Genomic DNA, 25,403 nt, shown 5'->3' with positions numbered 1-25,403 from the left:
TGGAGAAGGTCCAGAGCTGGAAAACATCCCCAGGTGTTTGGGATCATATCAAATTAAAAGCTTCTGCATAGCAAAGGAAAAAATCAAAGTGAAGAGACATCACACAAAGTGTGAGAAAATATTTGCAAACTACCCACCTGACAGGATTAATAGCCAGAATATATAAGGAGCTCAAACAACTCTATAGGAAAAAAATCTAATAATTCAATCAAAAATGGGCAAAAGATCTGGATAGATATTTCTCAAAAGAAGACATACAAATGGCAAACAGGGTTATGAAAAGGTGCTCAACATCACTGATCATCAGAGAAGTGCAAATCAAAACTACAATGAGGTATTATCTCACCCCAGTTAATATGGCTTTTATCCATAAGACAGGCAATAACAAATGCTGACAAGGATGTAGAGAAAAGGGAACCCTTGTACACTGTTGCTGGAAATCTAAATTAGTATAACCACTGTGGAGAACACTTTGGAGATTCCTTGAAAAATTGCAAACTGAACTACTAAGTGATTCGGCAATCCCACTGCTGGGTATAAGCACAAAAGAAAGGAAATAAATATATCAAAGAGATATATGCATTCCTATGTTTGTTGAACCACTGTTTACAGTAGGTAAGATTTGGATGCAACCTAACTGTCCATCAACAGATGAATGGATGAAGAAATTGTGAAACATGTACACAATGGAGTATTATTCAGCCATAAAAAAGAATGAGACCCAGCCATCTGCAGCAACATGGATGATTCTAGATATCATTATGTTAAGTAAAATAAGCCAGGCACAGAAAGACAAATATCACATGTTCTCACATTTATGGGATCTGAAAATCAAAACAATTGAACTCATGGACATACAGAGTAGAAGGATGATTACCAGAGGTTGGGAGGGGTAGTGGGAGGCTGTCAGGGAGATGGGGATAGTTTGATTAATGGGTATAAAAAATAGAAATAATAAATAAAACATATCTGGTAGCACAATAGAATGACTATTGTCAATAATAACTTAATTGTACATTTTTAAAATTATACTTTAAGTTCTGGGATACATTGCACAACGTGCCGGTTTGTTACACAGGCATACATGTGCCATGGTAGGTTGTTGCACCTGTTAACCCATCATTTACATTAAGTATTTCTCCTAATAATCTCTCTCCCCCAACCGTACACCCCATGACAGGCCCTGGTGTGTGATGTTCCCCACCCTGTGTCCACATGTTCTCATTGTTCAACTCCCAATGAAGTGAGAATATGAGGTGTTTGGTTTTCTGTTCTTTTACCAGTTTGCTGAGAATGATCGTTTCCAGCTTCATCCATGTCATTGAAAAGGACATGAACTCATCCTTTTTTATGGCTGCATAGTATTCCATGGTGTATATGTGCCACATTTTCTTTATCCAGTCTATCATTGGTGGGCATTTGGGTGGGATTCAAGACTTTGCTATGGTGAACAGTGCCACAATAAATATTCTTCTGCATGTGTCTTTATAATAGGATGATTCATAATCCTTCGGGTATATACCCAGTAATGGAATTGCTGGGTCAAATGGAATTTCTGATTCTAGATTGTTGAGGAATTGCCACACTGTATTCCACAATGGTTGAACTAATTTACAATCCCACTGACAGTATAAAAGTGTTCCTGTTTCACCTCACCCTCTCCAGCATCTGTTGCTTCCTGACTTTTTAATGATTATCTTTCTAACTGGCATGAGATGGTATCTCATTGTGGTTTTAATATGCATTTCTCTTATGACCAGTGATGATGAGCATTTTTTCATATGTTTGTTGACCACATAAACATCTTTTGAAAAGTGTTCATATCCTTTGCCCACTCTTTGATGGTGTTTCTTCTTGTAAGTTCTTTATAGATTCTGGATATTAGTCAGAATGGATAATATCCATTAGCCAGTGGATAGATAGCAACCTACATTTTTTCCCATTCTGTAGGTGCCTGTTCACTCTGAGGATAGTTTCTTTTGCTGTGCAGAAACTCTTTAGTTTAATTAGATCCCATTTGTCTACTTTGGCTTTTGTTGCCATTGCTTTTGATGTTTTAGTTATAAAGTATTTGGCCACGCCTATGTCCTGAATGGTTTTGCCTAGGTTTTCTTCTAGGGTTTTTATAGTTTTAGGTCTTTCACCTACCTTGAGTTAATTTTTGTATAAAGTGAAAGGAAGGGATCAAGTTTCACCTTTCTGCATATGGCTAGCCAGTTTTCCAAACACCGTTTACTAAATAGGGAATCCTTTCCCCATTGCTTGTTTTTGTCAGGTTTGTCAAAGATAAGATGGTGGTAGATGTGTGGCATTATTTGTGAGGCCTCTGTTCTGTTCCTTTGGTCTATGTCTCTGTTTTGGTACCAGAACAATGCTGGCTTTGTTGCTGTATCCTTGTAGTGTACTTTGAAGTCAGATAGCATGATGCCTCCAGCTTTGTTCTTTTTGCTTAGGATTGTCTTGGCTATGTGGGCTCTTTTTTGGTTCCATATGAAGTTTAAAGTGTTTTTTTCCAATTCTGTGAAGAAAGTTAATGGTAGCTTGAGGGGGATAGCATTGAATCTATAAATTACTTTGGGCAGTATGGCCATTTTCATGATACTGATTCTTCCAATCCATAAGCATGAAATGTTTTTCCATTTGTTTGTGTCCTCTCTTATTTCCTTGAGCAATGGTTCATACTTCTTGAAGAGATCCTTCACATCCCTTGTTGAACTCCTAGGTATTTTATTCTCTTTGTAGCAATTGTGAATGGGAGTTAATTCATGATTTGGATCTGTTTGTCTGTTATTGGTGTATAGTAATGCTTATGAGTTTTGCACATTGATTTTGTGTCCTGAGACTGCTGAAGTTGCTTATCAGCCTAAGGAGATTTTGGGCTGAGATAATGGGGTCTTCTAAATATATAATCATGTCATCTGCAAACAGAGACTATTTGAGTTCTTCTTTTGCTTATTGAATACCTTTTATTTCTTTCTCTTGCCTGATTGCTATGGCCAGAACTTCCAACACTATGTTGAATAGGAGTGGTGAGAGAGGGCATCCTTGTCTTGTGCTGGTTTTCAAAGGGAGTGCTTCCAGTTTTTGCCCATTCAGTATGATATTGGCTGTAGGTTTGTCATAAATAGCTCTTATCATTTTGACATGTTCCATCAATATTTAGTTTATTGAGAGTTTTTAGCATGACGAGCTGTTGAATTTTGTTAAAGGCCTTCTCCACATCTATTGAGATGATCATGTGGGTTTTGTCATTTGTACTGTTTATGTGATGAATTATATTTATTGATTTGCATATGTTGAACTAGTCTTGCATCCCAGGGATGAAGCTGACTTGATCGTGGTGGATACGTTTTGTGATGTGCTGCTGGATTTGGTTTGCCAGTATTTTGTGGAGGATTTTCACATCATCAATGTTCATCAGGGATGTTGGCCTGAAGTTTTCTTTTTTTGTGTGTAGGATTCCCTCTGTTTCTGCTGTTTGAAATAGTTTCAGAAGGAATGGTACCAGCTCTTCTTTGTTCCTCTGGTAGAATTTGGCTTTGAATCCATCTGGTCCACCAAAGAACTTAATTGTATATTTTTAAAGAACTGAAAGAGTATAATTGGATCATCTGTAACTCAAAGGATAAAGGCTTGAGGGGATGGATACCCTATTAGTCATGATATGCTTATTTCACATAGCATGCCTGTATAAAGACATCTCATGTATCCGTAAATAGATATACCTACTATGTACCAACAAAAATTTAAAATGAAAAAGTTAAAAAAAAAAAGCAGTATTTATGAAACAGATTTAAAAGACTTGGCTGATGTAGCCCAAAGTAAATTATATCTATTATCTACCTACCTACCTACCTACCTACCTACCTACCTACCTAAATTAGTTATATTGTATAAGGATATAAAGAGTAATTTTAATTAGCTAGGTGTGGTGGCACACACCTGTAGTTCCAATTATTTGGGAGGCTGAGCAGGAAGAATGGCTTAAGCCCAGGAGGCAGAGATTGCAGTGAGCAGTGATTGTACCACTGCACTCCAGCCTGGACAACAGAAACAGACTCTGTCTCAAAAAAAAAAAGTTAAAACTTTTTCTAGTTACATAATTTTCAGTAATTCTTCCCATACTTTCAATATCAAAAGGCACATTTGACAGCATTACTTCTTACGAATTTGGAGAAGTTTACTTATGAATTACTTTATTTTTCTACATACTTTGCCTAATTTAAAATTGTATGTCCCTGTAGTTCAGTTTAAGAAATGTTTTAGATTTTAGTGTGAAACAATATTTGAGATAGATTCAAGGAACTGCCTAACGTTGATTCTTTGCACTGGAATAAAAAGGCATGAAAGTGCAGCTGTGTGAATGCAGGGTTGACAGCACTCTCTGGAATATGTTAGTTGGCACCAGTCTTATGGCTGGGAGGGTAAACAAGATAACCTGGGAGGTCTTCCAGTAATGCCTAAGGGTGTGTGTGTGTGTGTGTGTGTGTGTGTGTGTGTAGGTGGGTTGAGGTTAGTTAGGGAGTTAAGATCTTTACAGCCTGAATATTGTCAGCTGACAATCTGCAAAGTCAGTAGACAAACATCTCATTCTGACTACTGATTTATCATATCACTTGGTTAACAAAGTCTTGTCAATTTAGGTTTTTTTTATGCCAGACTTAGATTTAAACCTCTCTACAGTAATGCAGAAAGGTTTCTCTTTGTATGTTTTCACTTTAAAAATATCCTGCTAGTCTTTGCAAAATAGTTACATATGTACAGGTTATATAATTTGGTTAGCATTTGCTACTTAATGCTAACAATTTTGTTGCATAAATTCAATAATAATCACTTTCAAGATTAGTTTGAACTGTAGTTGTTGATTTTTATAGTACTTAATAAAACAATGTGTCTGTAGACCTCAATTTATTTCATGAAATACTTCAAGCACTCAATAAACATCATCTATAATTAAAACACTTGGTCATTCTCTCATATTTTATGAGTCTTTGGGGTATCTTAATCAACTTTACGAATTTGTTAAATTTTTGGTTTTGTTTTGGTTGGGAAAATTGTGCCAGGTAGCCTACATTAAATAAAACATATAGATAATGTTATTATTTAATATTTAAGAAATAAAATACTGTGTTGTGTTAACTCAAAATGCATTGAAAACATACCATCAGTTGTATAGATTACATCCCCATGCTTTAGTTACAAACTAGTGCTGTTTAACTTCAAATTCATCTCTCACTTTAGTTTCATATTTAAATTGAAGACTGTTTGTAACTCTTTTGCCCAAATTGTTTCTGACAGAAAATTCTTTTTAGTCTTTTGCCACTGAGGCTATTTTCAAGTGTTGCAAATTTGCTCTATCTGTTGTCTTTCTCTCTTGAACACAGTGTAGGCTATAGTTGGCATTTGAGAAAGGAAAAGTGGATTTCTAGAAATTAGATATAATCCAAGCCTCAGACAGACGGAGAAGGAAAAGTAGGACCATATACTCCTGAGCAATGAATAATGGAGCTTAGGATTAAACACAAAAGTATTATGTGTAATATGTATTCTTAACAATGAAAGCTGCTTTTCATTTACAATTTCAAGCCAAGCAGCTCGTACATAATAGGTGCTCAGTAAACATGAAGAGAATTAGAATACAATTTGAGTTGATTTGCAAGTTAGCGTGTAATGCTAAATGTAAAAGAGTATTTCTTAACCAAGTCAAAGTGTTTCTGTACATGTACATTTGAAATCCAGGCAATAATTTCTGCTCAGTTAGGAAGTTTTGCCCCACTCATGTTATACATTTGCATGTGTTCTTATAAGCTTTTGATGTAATCTTGGGTTTTCATATTTTTGATTGTTGAGAATTTGGTGGAAAAAAATTGGGAGAGGGTCTTGGTTCTCATAAAAGCATTTTCAGGTAATAACTTGAAAAATAACGTAAATATTCTTCTGCAAATGACGTTTTGTCAAAAGACTAAATAAGAATTGCTATTCACAGTGAATTTTTCTCAAAGTAACTCCATAGAGAATTTTATGTTGTTTGGTATTTAAGCATGAATAGAATCTGTTTCTGTCCATTTAAGCATGTTACTTTATTTACTTTTATAAATAATTCAATGAGGGTTTGTAAATTATGAGTTTTACTTTTTGGAGGGAAAAGGATGGTGTGTATTCCCTTGACAGCTGGTACAGTATTTGCCATATGAAAAAGTTTAATAGAAATGATAGTTGAATTTTTATAGTCATAATCTAAATGAATATATATTGGCCTATAAATAAAACAGGAAAGCAGCTGAATGCAGGTTTTTTAAAAAAGTAGTTTAGAATCTTCAAAAATAGTAAAGATGGCCTTTTGTGACAGAGACAAGATGCAAGGCATATTACATATGTGAATATCTAGTTTTACTTATCAGTCTGATACAGACATTATTAGTAATATTTACCTTTATTATTGATTTTTCTTTCCAGAATATAACTGGGGTAATAAAAAGCAGGATTAAAGGAGACAGGAAAGGAAGTTTCTGTTAATAAAGTCTAGCCTAAAGTGACTTCAAGAGAACAGGACAATTTAATATTTCAACAAGTGATTGATACATTAATCACAGATGCAAAAAAATGCTCAATTAATGCTGATTTCATGACCTATATTTCATCTAGTATCCAACTACCTTAGACGGTAATTAGATAATTGTTTCCCATTTCCCCACCTTCCTCTTAGTTCCCCTATCATCTGTTCAGAATGGTGGCTAAATGATAATCTTTCAATAGATGTAAAAACTGTTTTTCTCTTTTTTTGTCGTTTACTAAATGCATACTGTAGTAAATGAAATTATAGTTTTTTTGCATAATGTCTCATAAATGTTAAAATTTTTGTAATCAGCATCATTATTGTTAGTGATTCTCTGAACATTGTAGGACTTCTGAATATATACCAAAGCTTCAACAATTCGTTAGGATTCCATGATTGAATATGGAATATCCTGCATGATTTTGGATAAGAAGAAAAGAGACACTGTAATTCTTTAGTTTCTGTGCCATTATTAACATTGTTAATAATGCAGACTTTCATCCTTTGGAGACTGCTGTCCTGTTTATATATTGCTTGAATTTATTAGGTAATAAATATTAATGAGGTTTATTAGCCCCATTCTTTAAGGTGCATTCAGTCTCTCTTTCAAACGAGTTCACCTAATCATTTTCATTACCCTTGTCAGCTCTGTTTTGTATAAAGATTATTTACATGGCTTCCTAGAGTTATTTTAAGTTTTGCTGGTTTCCTTCAAAAGCAGAAAAAGAATAAAGCCAGTTATAACTGGAAATATGTCAAACACATCTTAGGTTTGAGATAACTTTTGTTTTCACTGTGTGTTAAACACAATGTGGCATAGGCTGGTTAGTGATGTTGATAGGTTTTCAAAGTCATGCCTTATTTGAGGCTGTGAACACACATCAAGGGGAGAGAAAATGAAGCAGAACTTTAAATACACTTGATGTTTCTACACAAGACCAATTTTTGTTGTACTTAGATGTGATTGTAGGAATAACACTTGCATTTTGCAGAGTCTAAACATCCTCTACTGTGGTGAATGCCATGTAGATTACAGAAAATGCTCCCTAGTATGAGATATTCCTAATCTTTCTGATTTATTTATTTTTCATTTCTTAGAGGATCTTGCTCTGTTGCACAGGCTGGAATGCAGTGGCATGATCATAGCTCATTTTAACCTTGAACTCCTGGGCTCAAATTATATTCCTGCCTGAGTCTCCTGAGAAGCTAGAACTACAGTCATATGCCACCATGCCCAACTATTTTTTTTTTTAATTTTTGTAGAGACAGGGTCTTGCTATGTTGTACAAGTTGGTCTCAAACTCCTGGCCTCAAGCAATCCTCCTGACCTAGCCTCCCAAAGTGCTGGAATTACAGGCACGAGCCACTGCACCTGGCCTGTGATTTATGTTTGAAGGAACAAAACCTAAAGGAAAAGTGAGACAGTAGAATTTTGGATTTTGCATTAACACTGGGACAGAGCAAAAAGAAAGCTCAAAAAGAAGTTTAGTAATCTCCTGGAACGTTTCATAGGAGGCAGTGATGTGTTCAGGTACAGATTTGAATGTATGCTCCATAGATTACTATATATGTGAACTTGGATTAAATTATTTTTTTTTCAATTAGACATGTCATGTTTTATAAAATATATTTCACATATAAGTAAATGTAAAACTGCTTACTATTAAAACAAATGAGAAGCACAAAGCTAGATATTTAAATAAAGGTGCTTAGTGAATTCTTTCAGAAGATAAGATAAACACAGCCTCTGAGTAAAATACTGGCTTAATTAGCTCAACAGTTTTTAAAGACTTCTTTCTGGGGAGGTTGTGTCCTGGGGATTTGGGGGATCTGCCATGTGGCAAGGCCAGGTACAGTCCAGCCAACTGAAACATGGTAAGGGAATATGAGCTTTTCTACATTCTCCGTTTCTAGGCTCATTGTGATCAACAGCCAGCTTTCAGGAGTAGAGATAAAAAGAAAGCAAAAATTCACTGGGAGAAGTGAGTGTTCTCAAATGACGCAAGAGGCAGCATTGCTTTGAGGAGAGAGAAAGAACTTTATGAGGACATGTCAGGAGAGCTACTTATAGGTATAGTTCAAGTCTTGGCTCAACAGGCCTTTGTCAGGTGCAAAAGATGCTGCAAATGGTAAATGGAATCTTTATGATGATAGCCTTAATTTATCTTTCTGCTGAGTCACACTGTTCCAATACAGACTATTTGCCTTCTATGCCTGTAGCACAGCTGTTGACCTGAAATCTCCCTTCATAAGCATTATTTTTTGTCTCTCTCTGTTAGACCTTCTCTTTCCTATAACCCATGTCTTCGTCTTCTTTCTGATTTACTTCCTTGTTTTATATATGATTAGTATTTTGTCTCTAGAAGCCTGCAAAATCTTCTGTTTGCCTCCAGTGTCCTAAATTTTCACAATGATGTGTGTCTACTGAGCTGGGAACACTGGTTTTTAATCTCAAAATTTTTGTACTTTAGATCAGTGAGATGAACTATTTCTTTGATTATTTCCTTTTTTTTCCTTCATCTCTCTTTCCAGAAACTATTATTAGACTAATTCTGGACTTTTACTTTGTAAAGTCTTCTTATTTTCCACTTCTAATTGCTCTCTCTTTTGCTCAACTCAGTCTTTCAAACTGAGATTGACTTTCTGCTTTACTTCCAAGAGGTGCTTTAGCATTGACTATTTCTATTTTATAGCATGTTATATTAATACTTTTCCATGGATGCAGTAGTTTCTTTTAGCCCTCAAAGAATAATACGGTAGTTTTTAGTAGGTTCCTGCAAGTTCCTTTCCTTAAAAATATCAGTTTTTACCTTTATATCTCAAGGTGGAGAATTTTCTCAGCTATCTGGGAATCTTTGGTTGTTTGTGCTTACTTAATAGTGAGATATTAAAATGCTGATTGGAAATTTAGCATATGAGTGGAACTTGTCAGTATTATTTTCCCTTTAGGATACTGTTTCTTTGCCATTTTATGGAAACCTAGTCTTTTTTTTTTTTTTTTTTAAGACAGCGTTTCGCTCTTGTTACCCAGGCTGGAGTGCAACGGCGCGATCTCGGCTCATCGCAACCTCCGCCTCCTGGGTTCAGGCAATTCTCCTGCCTCAGCTGGGATTACAGGCACACGCCACCATGCCCAGCTAATTTTTTGTATTTTTAGTAGAGACCGGGTTTCACCATGTTGACCAGGATGGTCTCGATCTCTTGACCTCATGATCCACCCGCCTCGGCCTCCCAAAGTGCTGGGATTACAGGCTTGAGCCACTGCGCCCGGCCTGGAAACCTAGTCTTTTGCTTTGTTTTCATCAGATTTTAAAAAGAGAATTCTGATTCTCTAGCCTGGAAGGTATAAACCTGGCTGTCAACATCCTGGGAACCAAGTGGGGAAAGAGGCCTGAGAATTGAGCATTCAGGATGAATAGACTTGTCTAGTTCCTCTGTCTTGAGTATGCTAACACACTCTAACTGGGCCTGGTGTTGCCGGTCAAGAATTCTCTGTTTTCCCTTCTCTAGGGAAAAAAAAATGTCTAAACTTCTTCTCATGTAGAATAGAATAGTCACTCAACAGCACAAAATGTGAAGGGAGACCTAAGAATCTACCTGCTTTGTAAACATTCAATACTCAAACATGCTTATTGTAACCTCAAACTTACATCTGCTTTATACATTCATTTCTGGAGGAAGTAGGTATCATCAATTCCTGACCATTTTGAAGAATATGTTGCTTAAATTAGTTTTAATTCAGCCTTTTCTATTGTAGATTTGGGTTTTATGTAACAGCACATATGGGTTAGTTAGATGGATTACTAAATAACATTAAGAAGAAGTCAAACTTAACAGCAAAAGCATCAGAAAACAGACCATCTGATAACTAACATAAAATTGGATCGGAGACTCAGGAAATTATTAAATTTGAATCTAAAATAAGATGGTCTAAGATAAATCTCAAAAGACTTATTGTTCTTTCCAGGTGTACATCTTAAGAAACTTGAAGGCTTTGTATATTTTAACTCAAAACCAGATACTGCTCAAAGGCATGTAGCTGAATTTTGCTCTGAGTTTTGTGGTTGACCTGAAATCCCAATACAAAGGAAAAGCCCAAGAGTGTGAAACCAGATCAACCCAAATATGAGACTGTTCATGTGAACACTCTGTGAACTGAGACCACTAAGGATCCCTTGACTCTAATTACAGTGCGGTGTCATTCAGTAAAGTGTAGGAAGATCATGTGATTTCCTTATTGATTCTGGCACCTGTTACATCTTTATTAAATATACATATGTTCTGAAGTAACTCTCCAATTATACAACACATCTTTAAATACAATACATTGATTCATATAACATACAATTTTAATAATGTGCTATAAAGAGATGTTATCAAGTCATGTATTAGATATTCCAGTTTCTGACTGTAAACATAAAGACTGATAAAATAAACTTTAATTTTTAAGGATGATGTTAGGGAAACTTATGACATATAATAGCAGTTGTAACAACCAAATATAAAAGAAGCACACAACCATACTTTTGAAGGGACCAACTGTGTTTTAGACCTTAGAAGAAGCTTCAAAATTATAAAGGTATGGTAACATTACATATACACAGTTTGGAGGAATATTTTTATATGCATAAGAAAAGATTAATGAGAATATAGAAATTATATTTAAAAACCACATATTATCTTCTATAATGCCTAATTCATTCTGCAGATTATTTTAATATACTTATGATAGTAACCATTAGATAAATTTTTTTTTGCATTGTTATGTATTTTCTGAATTACCTTTTTTTCGAGACGGATTTTTGCTCTTGTTACCCAGGCTGGAGTGCAATGGCGCGATCTCGGCTCACCACAACCTCCACCTCCTGGGTTCAGGGAATTCTCCTGCCTCAGCCTCCTGAGTAGCTGGGATTACAGGCACGCGCCACCATGCCCAGCTAATTTTTTGTATTCTTAGTAGAGATGGGGTTTCACCATGTTGGCCAGGATGGTCTCGATATCTTGACCTCATGATCCACCCACCTCGGCCTCTCAAGTGCTGGAATACCTTTTTTTCTTAAGAGTAATATATTCATTAGAGAATTATAGAGATTCTATTACACTAGCATATATTTTTAAGTACCATCACAAGTAGTGTGAAACTGAAAATAAATGTGTGACATTAGGATTCTGCCTAGCTATCACTGTTTATTTGAATTTCTTTGGAAGAAGAAAGTAAAAAAAGAAACATACCATTATAACTAATATTAATGCTATTTTGTGATATTAGCAGGTCTATGCCACAGTAGATGGTTGAGAGGTTCTGCTTTTGAATTCACTGGAATGGCAGAGTCTAGATTTAGCCTCCTTATGAAACAATAAAACAAAATCAAAACAAAAGCTGAAAAAAACAACAAAATCAACAATGTCCTGTGTTTGTTTTACATGTATATGAATACTTACTGTGTGCTAGCGATTGAGGTAAGGATGAGTGTACAATAGTAAGTAAAACAAAAGTGCTGCTGTTATCAAGCTTACAATCTCCTGGGGGAGACAGCAAATAATCACTTCTTAGGAAACAAACATGGGCCCCTTGCAGTTCTTGCCTAAACAGAATAGATACATCAGCTACTCCTATATTAATTTTAGAGTATATATGTCATATATTCTATGGTTTTATTCCTAATCTTAGAAACCTGTAAAACTAAATAATATATCTCTATTAATTTTATATTAGTCAATATGATAATCACATTTCTTTGTGATTACACTTCCATGTGCCAAACTTCACTGATGCAACCCATTTAGCAGAAAAATTTATAGTTTGTCTTTATTTCATATGACAGATTGAACCACAAATTGAACTTGAGTGAACTCTATAAGTTATAGCAATTTAAAATTTAAACTGATTGATTTGAGAAAGATGTTTGTTTGTTCAGCTACAAAAATCCTCATATCTTTTAAACTATGCAAACTGTGTCTTAAACCCATTTCATTTCCCCCATAGAGAAATAGTAAATAAATGTAATATACTTGTCAACTTCTTTATTATTTTCAAGTATTCATTCCATTGAGTATAATTTTTTCCTAAATAAAATGTTTCTAAAATATACCAAAATGAACAATAAATACACTAAATACGTGATTAAAAAAAATCTTTATGTAAATAAAATATGCAAACTCCAACTGTTGACACACTTAGGGTGAGTGACTTCACTTTGACATCACATGTAAATTGCTATGGAGATTACTTTTAAATTATAACCTAAGGAAGAGAGAATGGATTTCAAGCTAGGCTAAGAGCTATTAAAGGGGATAATAGACTTTTGATGTCTGTCTTTTCACAGTAGCACAATAGCTAATTCATGTGACGTCTGACCTTTTAGTGTCTTGTAACCAAGTATTGGCATTAATCTACTGCTTATCTGTCACCCACCACATTTGGTAGTCCCAATCTCTGTTTTCAATTATCAGTCATTAGAGAAGGCACTGAGCAATTTCAGAAGAAAACTCACAAAACCTTTGACCTGTTTTTGTCATGAAACCACAAATATTCTCTGTAGATAAACTATCAACTCACTGATTTCAAGATGTAAAGGAAAGTCTTTTCTGAACATGGACCTACTGTAACCTCTATCACCTTCAGGTGGTTAAAAACTGTTTTATTTTACTGATGGAGCAGAAGAATTCACAAGATCATTTAATGAAATCTGGTGAGAATACAATGGTTGACCTCTAGCTGCCAACAATCTATAAAAGGAACAAATTTTTCCACTAACGAAAATGTAAGAGCTAAGTATTTACCAAAAGATGGCTATCAGACAGTCATGTAAGATAATATAATTTCTTACAGGTAAACACAAAACAGTCTCAAATATTTGTACACAGTGCAACTGAAATCCATTTTTATGTAATAAATATTCTCATTCATCATTAACCATCTATCATTATATAGAATGAATCAGTCAAGTACCAACCTTTGTGAGCATTCTAAGCTAATTTTTGACACTTAAGACTGAACCCCCAAAAAGATGCATATTTGCTTTTCACATCCAATTAATAATTTTTCCTTTATAAAATGCTCATAATAAAAATAGTAAGCTATTTGTATACTTCAGAATGCATTGTTGTCCTTAGTGATAAAAATAACTAAATGACTTTAAGACTTAAAAAACTTGTAAGAACCAGCAAATTTTATTAGACTGATATTTCTAGGCAATTTATAAACTTTCAAATATGTGCTACTATGTGTTCCATCAATATATAAACAAGATATTGAGTAAATACAATTATTTATCCACTGTTGTAGAAACGTAGATTGCAGGTTTTTTTTTTTTTACTCCACAGTAAAAAACTTTTTATTAAAAAACACAGATTAATCTTTTGTTAATCAATCTCTATTCTGGGTAAAGATATTAACATACTGCTAAACAATATCATTGGTTTTTAGGACAGTAAGCAATTTTAGATAATTATATTTTCATTGACCACTTACTACACTAAAAAGTCCTATATGCGGTATGTGGAGAAATAGGAAGATAAGAAGCAAAACAAAAAGAAAACATACATACTTCCCTCAAGCATCTTAGTGATGTAGTAAATGTAAGGCGACAAAATAGCTATAATACAAGTAGAAAGTGATTAATACCATGATTACTACTGCTTTCTGAGAACATATATGTTCTAGGCACTGTGCTAAGATAACTTTCTGTGTCCATCTGCATCTCCTAACATCCCATGGGAAATACTTAATCTGTATGACAATACTGTAGAGTAGGTCTACGCTTTCAAACCCTGAGCTCCTATGTCTTTTCTTCTTATATCTCCTTAACTATTAGAGTATGGCCCAGAACAGGTACCTAATAAATACTTGGGGATTGAACAAATGTAGAAGTAGCAAAGTAGATATTTTTAGGATAATCAAAGTGAGTATATATGATAAGCAAGAAACAGACAGTTAGTACTTGATGGCTAGGACACAGCCTGGACTAGGTCTTGTGGTTAGGAGCTGGACTGGCACTCACAGTTTTCCTGTTGGTCATAAACAATTTCACAGAACATCAACACTGAAGATGACTTCTCTTTGATCTTGAGGGAGGAAGACAAAAGCAGGAGTATTCCACGATAGTCTATTCCACAATTTGAGCGCAGATTATAAACCAAAACATTGTATAAATCTCAAAAATGATCAAACAATTTCTTTCCTGGATAATATTACTGATGATTGCTTTTTTCTCCAGTTACAAAGCTTGACTCCATACTTCTTATTCCTACCTTCTAAAGAATTTTATTAAGTTACCAAATGATTAGGGGTCCAAAGTGGCTCTCGCCGGAGGTCATGGCGCTCGCGAAGGCGAGGTCATCAGTTCAAGGCTAACCTGAGCAACCTCATAAGCTCAAACTGATTGGCAAAAAAAAAAAAAAAAAAAAAAAAAGTTACCAAATGATTGATTTACCTCTGCTTCCTGAGAGCACTCAGGCCAGAGGAAAATCCTTCCTCTTAGGACCTTCTACTATGTTACCTAACACAATCCCAGTGAATCCTTTCTAAAAGCCTTTTCTGAGATTTGCTCTGACATCTGTCCCATAACACAAGTTAAAACAACTCAGCACACCCAACTTCGCTCATCTGCAAGTGTGTTCCCAGTGTCGTGTTGTCTCCATGACACTGACTTAAGGTAGAGGAAAAAGCAAGAAACTAAATACACAGGAGACAAGGGCATGCTACGAATGAGCCTAGGAGCCTGGGCGTAAGGCTCAAGCAGAAGCATTGTTCTTGGAATGGAATAGGAGAACCCTGCCTTGCAAGAGAAGTAGCAATTATTATTAGTTGAAACTTTCATGCAAAGAATATTAAATTATGAGTAATAAGATCTAGATATTGTCTCTGGCTTTGTGATAACTAACTGTAACACTGAGGAAGTTAATAGTGTTTATCTGTACCATGAGGGAGATATGGAAGCTCCATCTTGTTGGATCAAAAGAGGAGGAAGAAACAAAAAATTAAAATTTATTGATTTTATTAACTCCATCATTTGTTATTATTTATTAATTATTGAACATATAATTTTCATACCAATGCTTGGTATGTATAGCTGTTATTATGGTAGTCTAAGTAACTGCTAAAAGCTCATTGCTAGGCCTGTCTAATCTAAAGAAAACAGTAATACCTTGAGAACAACTTCATTCCAATTTCAGAGATTTCTTTATGTAAGACATAATTCTTTCTCCTTCCAAACTATTATATACTTAAAGCAAACTCATGCATATTCAACAATTTCTCAAATTTCAAAATTATATGCAATGTATTTTAAATTGATTTTGAAAATCAATTTGTTATGGTAGAGTATTTCAATTATTGAACTAATTATTCTTTGAGATTTTACTTCTTTATAAAGCTGTATTCATGAAGTTTTTATACAGGTATCATAACTAGAAAATTTGAAAGTCAATTGAAATTATTCTTTGAAACAAAACATTTGGGGACAATTTTCTTTCATTCAGGTCACACATTACCGTGTATTAAGAGGCTCATAAGACTTCTGGAATCTGGAGTTTGCCACACTCTCTGAAATGGTTATTCATTCATGGAAAACATGTACATATTCTTTCACTGACCAGTCAATAAATTTTTATAGCACCAGGTTTCTGTCTTTCGGTGGACTAGTTAGTGAAGGATATCTTGCAGAGTGATGTGTCTTGGTAGTCACATGATATCTTTGCTTTTTTTTTTTTCACTTTTAAAATGCAACACAGATAAGTAATAATTCTATGAGTAATCTCTTAATGATTTTTTGCACTCAGCAGCAAACAGTGATCTGTATTCTTTCAACAGCTGGCTAGGCTCCTGGGAGAATGCTATCTTTGCCTTACAGCTACTGCTGCTATTTGTGTCTTCCAAGTTACAGCTCTTGTGTGGGAGATTAAGACTGATTGGCCATGAATGCATCTCCTTAAAACTGCAGATAAATCACTGCATAGATAAAACTGTAATCCTGTTAATTAATTCTACTCTTCAGATAATGTAGACATGAAAATATTTAGCCCAGGACATTTTCATCCAGTTTCGATTAGTGATAAAGTCATCCAGAGAGCTATCTGCTTGGGAGGGGAAAAAAAACTTCAGTCATTAACTTCTATTAAGTTGTATCTCAACAATAAAAGTCTTCAGAGTGTGTCTTAAACAGAGTTTAACCTTTGCAAACTTTGACAATTTAGAGCACTTAAGGCATAGTTTGGTGCTTATATAAAGGCAATTCTGCTTCTTTTCACTGTCAGTCCATTAATCATAAATGTGAATGATTTGATTTGTATTTTACATCTTGTATGCTTTGATGTTACCACTTTTTAAACCAAAATAATAAGTTATTTCTATTCTTCTAGCAGTGTAGTTTTCTGTTTCTATAGATAGCTCTGTAGTTTCATAGAGATGGAAAGTTTGGGGTACACACAAAAAACCCCTGCTCTCTAGAAGCAGAAGGAAGCGTATTCACCATCATGGTTATGTTTTGTGAGTTGGGTGATAAAATGTATAAGTTTTGCTGAAGTTTTGATGCTTTATTTTCTGTGATAGTGTGTGTAGGAAAACAACTTAAAAAAAAAAAGCTTTACAGAACACTGTTGACAACCATCGGCTCAAATAACCCTATGTTGATGGACTTATTTAAAAATAGTAATTTTACATGATAATATTTGGGATGATCCACAATTCTGTTCATAAAATGTATGATTGTAAAGTTTCATGTTTTCATTGTTACAGTGATACTGAATGGCTCCCACCTGGAAATCTTCAAAACGTGTGTGTCATAAATGATAGAGAAGAGTCTGGGATTAGCCACGTCTATGTATGACCCTTTGACAAAATGCATCCCCTCTTGATCTTGTTAGGTTGGCACATAGGAGAATGTGGACAGGCTTCTGTGCTCTCCTTATATAATTATTAGAAGCAAATTGATTGATACAAGCGTTCGTTACTAAACACTCTTTCTCTTCTCACATGAGAGAAATGTCTTTTTTGGTCTGAGATAAGGGATGGTACTAGGGAAAAAGCATTAACCCCTGGTCTCAGTATATCTTTACTCTGTGTCCTTCTATCCCCTTTAACAAGTCTGGTTCTCACTTAAATGAGCCAAACCTTCTGCTTTTTTTGTTTATTTGTTTTTATATGGTAATTAAGAGACACTTTTTCACCACCAAATAGGGAATGTGATTATGGGTTTCACGGAGACTTATTTATATTTGACAAGATTCCAGAAACTCATGGTATTTGGTGTAAAATATACATTAAAGAGTAAATTAAAAGGGCCAACTATATTAATCGCAAAGCCAATAATAGTACGCCCTTCTCTGTTTTTTTCCTTCTCATTTGTGTATTTTTTAATCTTCCCAAGCTATTTACCGTTGCAGTGAGTTATAGCATACTCTAATACATAGAAAAGCTGAATGCTCAATATTTAACAAATTTGTCACAATGTGAATAAGACAAAGATCCTTCCCATAAAAAGTTTACATTTAAGGAGTGTTAAGTGTGTGTATTTGTTCTTTTTTCATATACTTTGGGAGTTTTGGTCTTGGTAGCAGCTCTGGTGAATAAAAAGGGTTGGGAATGGAAGAATTTTGCTGGTGAATCACAATTATGTCAAAATTAAAAGCTACAATTGCTGGGCGAGGTGGCTCTGGCCTGTAATCCCAGCACTTTGTGAGGCCAAGACAGGCGGATTGCCTGAGCTCAGGAGTTCAAGACCAGCCTGGGCAATGTAGTGAAACCCTGTCTCTACTAAAATACAAAAAATTAGCCGGGCGTGGTGGCACGTGCGTGTAGTCCCAGCTACTCGGGAGGCTGAGGCAGGAGAATCGCTTGAACCCAGGAGGCAGAAGTTGCAGTGAGCCGAGATAGAGCCGCTGCACTCCAGCCTCTGCTACAGAGAAAGACTCGGTCTCAAAAAAAAAAAAAAAAGTCCGGGCGCAGTGGCTAACACCTATAATCCCAGCATTGTGGGAGGCCAAGGCTGGTGGATCATGAGGTCGAGAAATCGAGACCATCCTGGTCAACATGGTGAAACACCGTCTCTACTAAAAATACAAAAATTAGCTGGGCATGGTGGCACGTGCCTGTAGTCCCAGCTACTCGGAAGACTGAAGCAGGAGAATTGTTTGAGCCCAGGAGGTGGAGGTTGTGGTGAGCTGAGATCACGCCACTGCACTCCAGCCTGGGTAACAAGAGCGAAACTCCATCTCAAAAAAAAAAAAAAAGCTACAATTAAATTTCAACATATGGTTGTAAAAGTATGATGTTGCATTAACATATATAGTATCATTAATTCATATTCATATAATGATTTGTTTATTCATAAAATTCCTTAGATAAAAATGTAATCAATATTAAATAAGTGAACAAAAATACATTTGCTAAGGAAAAAGTAGGAGGAGTTGTGTTCTAAAATAATGAGCTTGGTCCAGAAAGAGTAGAATGTCTATATCATAGCAGCATCATAAAGAGAAGGGTTCTTTGGAGAGGAAAATGAAAGCACTAAAACAAGGTCAGCTTTCCCAAGAAGTAATTAGATTAAAAAACATAAGAAAACAAAATCTTCAGAAAAACACACTCAGGTTGTGTTTTTGCTTGGAAATTGAAATCCTGGGATGAAATCTGTTATCTTCCAGGTAACAGTTTTGGGCTCTTTGACAAGTTGTAAAGCTGATGGACAAAAGTAGGGTCACAAAGATTAAATGAAATATGTACCAAGCAGATGATACTTAAATAAGTTACCATGGCTTCAGCTAAGTTGTAGGAGTTGCCGAGTGAAAAGAGATAACCAGATTTTGATCCATTCATGCAATTTTTCATTCAACTAGTATTAGAAGACTTCTCCAGATTATGCGTTGTGTTGTCCTAGATGCTTCATACCCTTTGGTGATCAAATCCCTTATTCTTTAGCCTATTCTTCACGTTTTTTTTAATGTACTGATGAAAGACGTTGTTTAACGAAACTGACAAAGAACTATTCTCTAAGTGCAGAACAGTAGGATGTCATTATATGTAGGTGGTATAGGTATTGAATGAAGATTTATGATAAACTGTAGGAGATAGACATCTGTTACCACAGAGCTGTCATCACCCAATTTCTTACTCTTAAGTCAGGGATATTAATATTTGCCACCTCCCTAGTGTTACTCTTTGAGGTAACTGAGATTACCTTGTTGAATATTTGTGGGCATCATTAGGTTGTAAGTTTTATTCCATTACTCACTCCAGCATGTCCCATGGAATTTATTGTTCCAATTATGATTCAAAGCTGTAGGATGTAAAAATCTGAGTCACCAGACAGGTCTGCGACTTCGTTCTGTGTGGTATATTGAATACAACATTTTATTAAACTCTTTGAAAATGAGTCCCCTTAAGGGTTTAAGCTAAATAGCCTGGATTAGAAAACTGAAATTTTATAATAATGGCTGAAACTCTAGCTTTCTACTTTATTATACTAACATCTCACAGGGGATTCCAGAATGGTAGATGACTTTACATAACATGAATTCAATACTCATCTGCACTAAGCAGGTGCACACTTAGATTGGATCCTAACAAATGCATATCTTGGCCTTTATTTTTAGGACTCTGAGTTGTTGCTTTTTGGTTAAAAGTTTAAATATGCAATTTATTGTTAATGAAAAATTGAATAATGGTTGTTATCACTTAGAATTATGAATATGGTCTTTCAGAATGGAGAAAATGTATTTTTAAATGGCTGCTTGGTACATATAGCATGAAGTATAGTATTTGTCAAGCAGGGTCTGGGACAGTGCCACCTAGGCAAACACATGACAATTTCTGCAGCAAAGCAATAAATATTTAATTTATTTATTCAAATATTTAAACTGGGATAAAGAGAGACCGTAAATCACTTCATATCAGTTAACTTCTGGTTCTTCTGTCAAAGGAGTGTGAAAACAAATGTGTAGTTTTCAGAATGTTTTGGATTTTGGACTTGTAAATACAAGATTTTAGATGTGTTAATAAAAGAGGACAGAGCAGTAGTGCATAAGCAGACTCAGCACATCCTGACATTTAACAACCATGGCTTAGTGACACCAAATGACTGGGTTCAAAGTTTTCGGTAAGGTATTCATTCCCCACGTCTCCTCGGTTGCTTCATTTTCAAAATAAGGATAACTAACAAGAGAACCCATCTTGTAGGCTGTTATGAATATGTTAATATTAATAAAATACTGATATAGTCTGGCACATAAAGGCTATTTAGATATGGTCACATGACACCATCTACTTCATTTAAATTTCAGATAAGAAAATAACACAGTGAGTTAAATATAGTTCTCCAAAAGCAAAAGTTGTGACTGGTTTTAGCATTCTTACATGCACATCAGTTACTAGCTACTTAGGTAGTAGGCGTTTTCTCCCCTTAGACTTTCACTGTCATATAGCCCAGTCAAATGGACAAAAGGGAGAGGAAGGAGGAGTGTGCAGTCTGCACTATCCCCAGAGAAGACAGAGAAGAGTTTTAAGTTATGTACCAAAATAACATCTTACAAATGGGATTTCTGTCCTTATTTAGGAAAAGTTGACTAATGATCTCTCTGGAAATGGATGACTCCGAGGACCAAGATAATGATATTTTAAGAAAACAATTTCAATGAACCACATGAGGTGGCGTTAGTTTAGTCAGATAGCCAAAGGGCATCATCCTTGCTAAGCTCTACAGGACAAAAATGCTTCCAACTGAGTGTGGTGGCGCACACCTACAGTTGTCCCAGCTACTAAGGAGGCTGAAGCAGGAAGATGGCATGAGTCTGGGGTTTGAGTCCAGCCTGGCTAACAGAGACCTCATCTATAAAATTAAATTTAAAAATATGCCCCCAAACGTAGCTACATTTTTCTGTATGCCTGCTTTAGAGTCTGAGATGGAGGTGAGAATCAGCTCCTGCTGTCCTCAACTACCTTCTACTTTTCTGGGGAAAATAAACCAGAGATTTTTTTGGAGGATGAAGGCAAAGACTTGTGGGTTCCCTTGTCAGGAGCTTCAGATATGACGACCCATCTGGACTTGGAACATGATGGTCTAGCAGCCTGGGCTCCCCAGCATCATTCCTGATGGTCGTTATCATCTTTTCACTTCTGTAATCTTACATGCTTCTAGCTTAGGATCCTAAGTTTCATATATGTATAGCAGTTTTATAAATTTTAAGTAATCTTCTAAAAAAATTCCAATTTTTGAGCTTGTGAATTAATACCACTTGTACAATACACTAGCTTATTATAATATACTACATCTGATACTTACTGTTGTAAATTCTTCGGCATTTTTTAATATTTCCAAAAGGAACAGTTCTTTGACTTCACTTGTTTGGAAGGTTACTAAGGAGGGGAAATAGGTTCCCTTCTCAATTCTGAATAATGACTGAGGTCTTTGGGAGACTTTATACTGCACCAGGGGTAAGAATTTATAAAAATGCCTTTAAAACAACACAGGGCAGGGTAGCTCATGCAAGTAATCCCAGCACTTTGGGAGGCCAAAGGAGGAGAATGGTTTGAGTGCAGGATATTGAGACCAGCCTAGGGAATAGAGTGAGATCCTGCCTCTACAGAAAATAACAAAATTAACTGTGTGTGGTAGTACACACCTTGAGTCCTTGCTACTCTAGAGCCTGAATTGGGAGAACCACTTGTGGGAGGTCGAGGTTTCAGTGAGCGGTGATCACGCTACTGCACCCTAGTCTGGGCAACAGAGTGAGACCTTCCTGAAGAGAAAACAAAACACTGTGTTTAAGAATATTTTATTTGCTGAAAGGAGAAAAGCTTTTCTGGGGAAGACACTTTAGAAACAATTTTTCTTGTAAAAATCAGTTTGCTTTATTTACTTGAACTTTGAAATGCCATAAACACAGTTCCTAGATACTTGAATTTCCTTAGTCCTCTTTCATGATTCCCTCCCATGGCTGTGCTGTCTCCACTCACTTCACCTGGAACCCTGGAGGTTACCATAACATATTCAGAATTTCTGTAGAAAATTTTTTGTGTTCTGATACTTGAGACATACTAGTAATCATTTTACAACCTTCACTTTTAAAAACATTTTTGGATAACCTTTCCATTTAGGATCCAGGAATTCGTATAAAACCACAGAGGTTATATTGCCTTTGAAAAAGGCTGTTGGTTTGTGGAATTTCCTTTAACTGGAAACACGTTTGAGTCTGTGGTTTTAGTGTTTTTCCAGTTTTATACTAACCTGCTTGTTTGTTTTCATTTTCAAAGCTGGAGAATTTATTATTAATTTCCATATTTTATAACGGACTAACTTTTTTCCTCCCCCACTTCCTTTTTTTTTTCAGTTGAACGAGACAAGGATTTTTCTCATCAGCGAAGGCATTACAAAGAATTTCGATTTGATCTTACACAAATTCCTCATGGAGAGGCAGTGACAGCAGCTGAATTCCGAATATACAAGGACCGGAGCAACAACCGATTTGAAAATGAAACAATTAAGATTAGCATATATCAAATCATCAAGGAATACACAAATAGGTATAGTCTTTTTATTTAACTTATTATCCTGGCAAACATATGTAAAATTTTAGTAACTGTCATTGATAACTCTTGTGATCTATCAACAAATTATCTTCTTTGGGCAGTGTAGTAACATTTAGAGCCAGCTAGAGACATTGAAAGGTAAGACTAATCAATCTGAAAATTTTATTCTATGCTCCTAAGCTGTTCCCTACTCCTGACACTACTTTGTTTAAATGTAGGATAAGAAAATCAGAACACAGTGAGTTAAATTTAGTTCTCTGAAAGCAAAAGTTAAGGTCGGTTTTAGCACTTGTATACTAAATAGTCTTGTGCTTCTCAAAATGTGCTTTCTAGGTCTATTGTCTCATTTTGTAAATTTGTCCTTCACTCCAGAAAACTCCTTTGTTCTGCCCACATGAAATTCATAATTAAGATAATGAAGTTACTTGGTGTTCTGAAAGTTAGAGAGGCGCTTCTTTAGTTTTCATTGGCGTGAGTGTAAACATTGTATGTTGTTATGTGTATTTTGATGACCTCTGTCTATAAGATGGTTAATTCAGAATGGTAGAAAAATGGACAGTCTGAAATACTAAATGCATAAAAACCTCAGCTGATAATGACTGCAAATGAACCATTGAATTGAAGCCTTAAAAAGGGACTGTAGTCATTTTCTCTGGCGTTTAACACAATGCAGAAATCGCTTCAATAACACATTTTTCAGGTGAGTAATCACCTTTGTCGGACAGCTCAGAGTGATCAATCAATCGATCGATCAATCATCTATCAAAATCTGCTTGAAATCCCATATTGAGGTGATACCTCTCTCCTAGCAGCTTTCATTCCTCAGATCCAGATCGTCCTTTTGATGAAGTAGTAAGTCCTTTTTAAATGAGACTGTTATTTAAAGATCGATATCCTGTCTTCTGTATGCCCTGTTCTTTCCTTGTTGACTATCTGTAGTTCTTGACCTTTAGATTTGACTTGGTCTTCTAGTGTGGCAGAACACCCAATAGATGCTCCATGAAACACCAATCCCTTGCACTACTCAATGAAGAAAACAGTAAAAGGCTCCTGAGGTCATGTATATTTGTAAAGCCTGCCAGTTAGACTATCTTCTAGGAGATTCACTGTATCAGAATATTAACATCTTTAAAAGGCTTTACAGTGAAAACATACACACACATGTGCGTGCGTGCATATGCTCTATCAACTTTATTTTAGCTAGTCTTCCTCAGAATTATCTGGCTATGGATTCGTTGGTTAGCAGTACTTGCTAATATTCTTTGCAACACTGGTTCAGCAGAACTCACTGTAATACATACTGATTGATAGGCATTGTTATTTTTAACAGCAGTAATTTCACGACAGAAAGACCTGCACTGGTTTCTTAGCTTTAACACTGACTAGCTGTGTGTCTGTGGATAAGTTCTGTTTTTATAAAATCTCAATTTAATGATTCCATTTATAAAATTAAGATATTATTTTCTTGTAGCGCCAGGCATATATAGTGAATACTCTATTATTTTTATGTTAAATAATATCTTTCAAAGATAGAATTGAAAATGATACTCCAAATATTCGTTAATAATATTGCCCAAACTAACAAATTGCTTTATTCATAATTATCTTTTTCTATGTCTGTTTCCATGCTTTGATTGAGTTTAGAGATAGTGTAAGTAATTTATTTTTTATTCTCAGCACTACCATTGTCCTCAGTGTGGTTCAATGCTTTGAAATCATTATTACTCAAAATTGGAATACTAGTTCCATATACGTATCCTAAAATGTTTGAATTATGTTTATTTTTGGTCAGTCAAATATAGTTTTATGTATGTTGAGTTTGTAGATGGTTATTTATATCCTAAGTATTTTTTTTTCAGGAATGATTAGCATACCAGTTTTCTATCCTCTAGAATATATTTATTAATTATAACTAACTGCAGAATTTTACATTGATCACTATTAAAAGTTCTATCTTTTCTGTGTGCCCACTGTTCTGTCTTCTCAGTATATTTTTAATATCATCTAATGAAGCTCCCTTTGAGCTTACTTTCACTTTTCTATTTTCTAAGGATGTGAATGGTATTGAACACATGACAAACATGATACAAAACTAAGAGCCTATTAATAAGTTAATTTCTGAATGAACTCATGCTTATTTTTATTAACAATTCATGTTGGAATTTTTATGGATATTGATCCTTAGCTCATCTGACTTTATAGTTTTGGGAAATTGTTTTAATTATACTTTAAGCTCTTGAATACGTGTGCAGAATGTGCAGGTTTGTTACATAGGTGCACAAGTGCCATGGTGGTTTGCTGCATCCATCAACCCGTCATCTACAT

General features: G+C 35.2%; 1 protein-coding gene across 3 annotated transcripts in view; it reads left to right on the top strand.

The window, feature by feature from the left end:
* BMP5 (bone morphogenetic protein 5) overlaps window positions 1–25,403 on the top strand; it is a 142,036-nt gene that overhangs the window by 44,332 nt on the left and 72,301 nt on the right. For all 3 annotated transcript variants that reach the window (XR_001911053.4, XM_035295941.3, XM_002746665.6), the window contains exon 2: window positions 22,880–23,072. Coding sequence is in view for 2 of the 3 variants with exons in the window: in XM_035295941.3 (XP_035151832.1) it covers window positions 22,880–23,072 (193 nt within the window). In the remaining variant the exon portion in view is untranslated. The remainder of the gene's footprint in view (window positions 1–22,879; window positions 23,073–25,403) is intronic.

The sequence above is a fragment of the Callithrix jacchus genome, chromosome 4, assembly GCF_049354715.1.
Source record: "Callithrix jacchus isolate 240 chromosome 4, calJac240_pri, whole genome shotgun sequence".
Taxonomy (NCBI): Eukaryota; Metazoa; Chordata; class Mammalia; order Primates; family Cebidae; genus Callithrix; species Callithrix jacchus.
The sequence above is the reverse complement of the archived record's forward strand: the minus strand, read 5'-3'. Positions and strand labels throughout refer to the sequence as shown.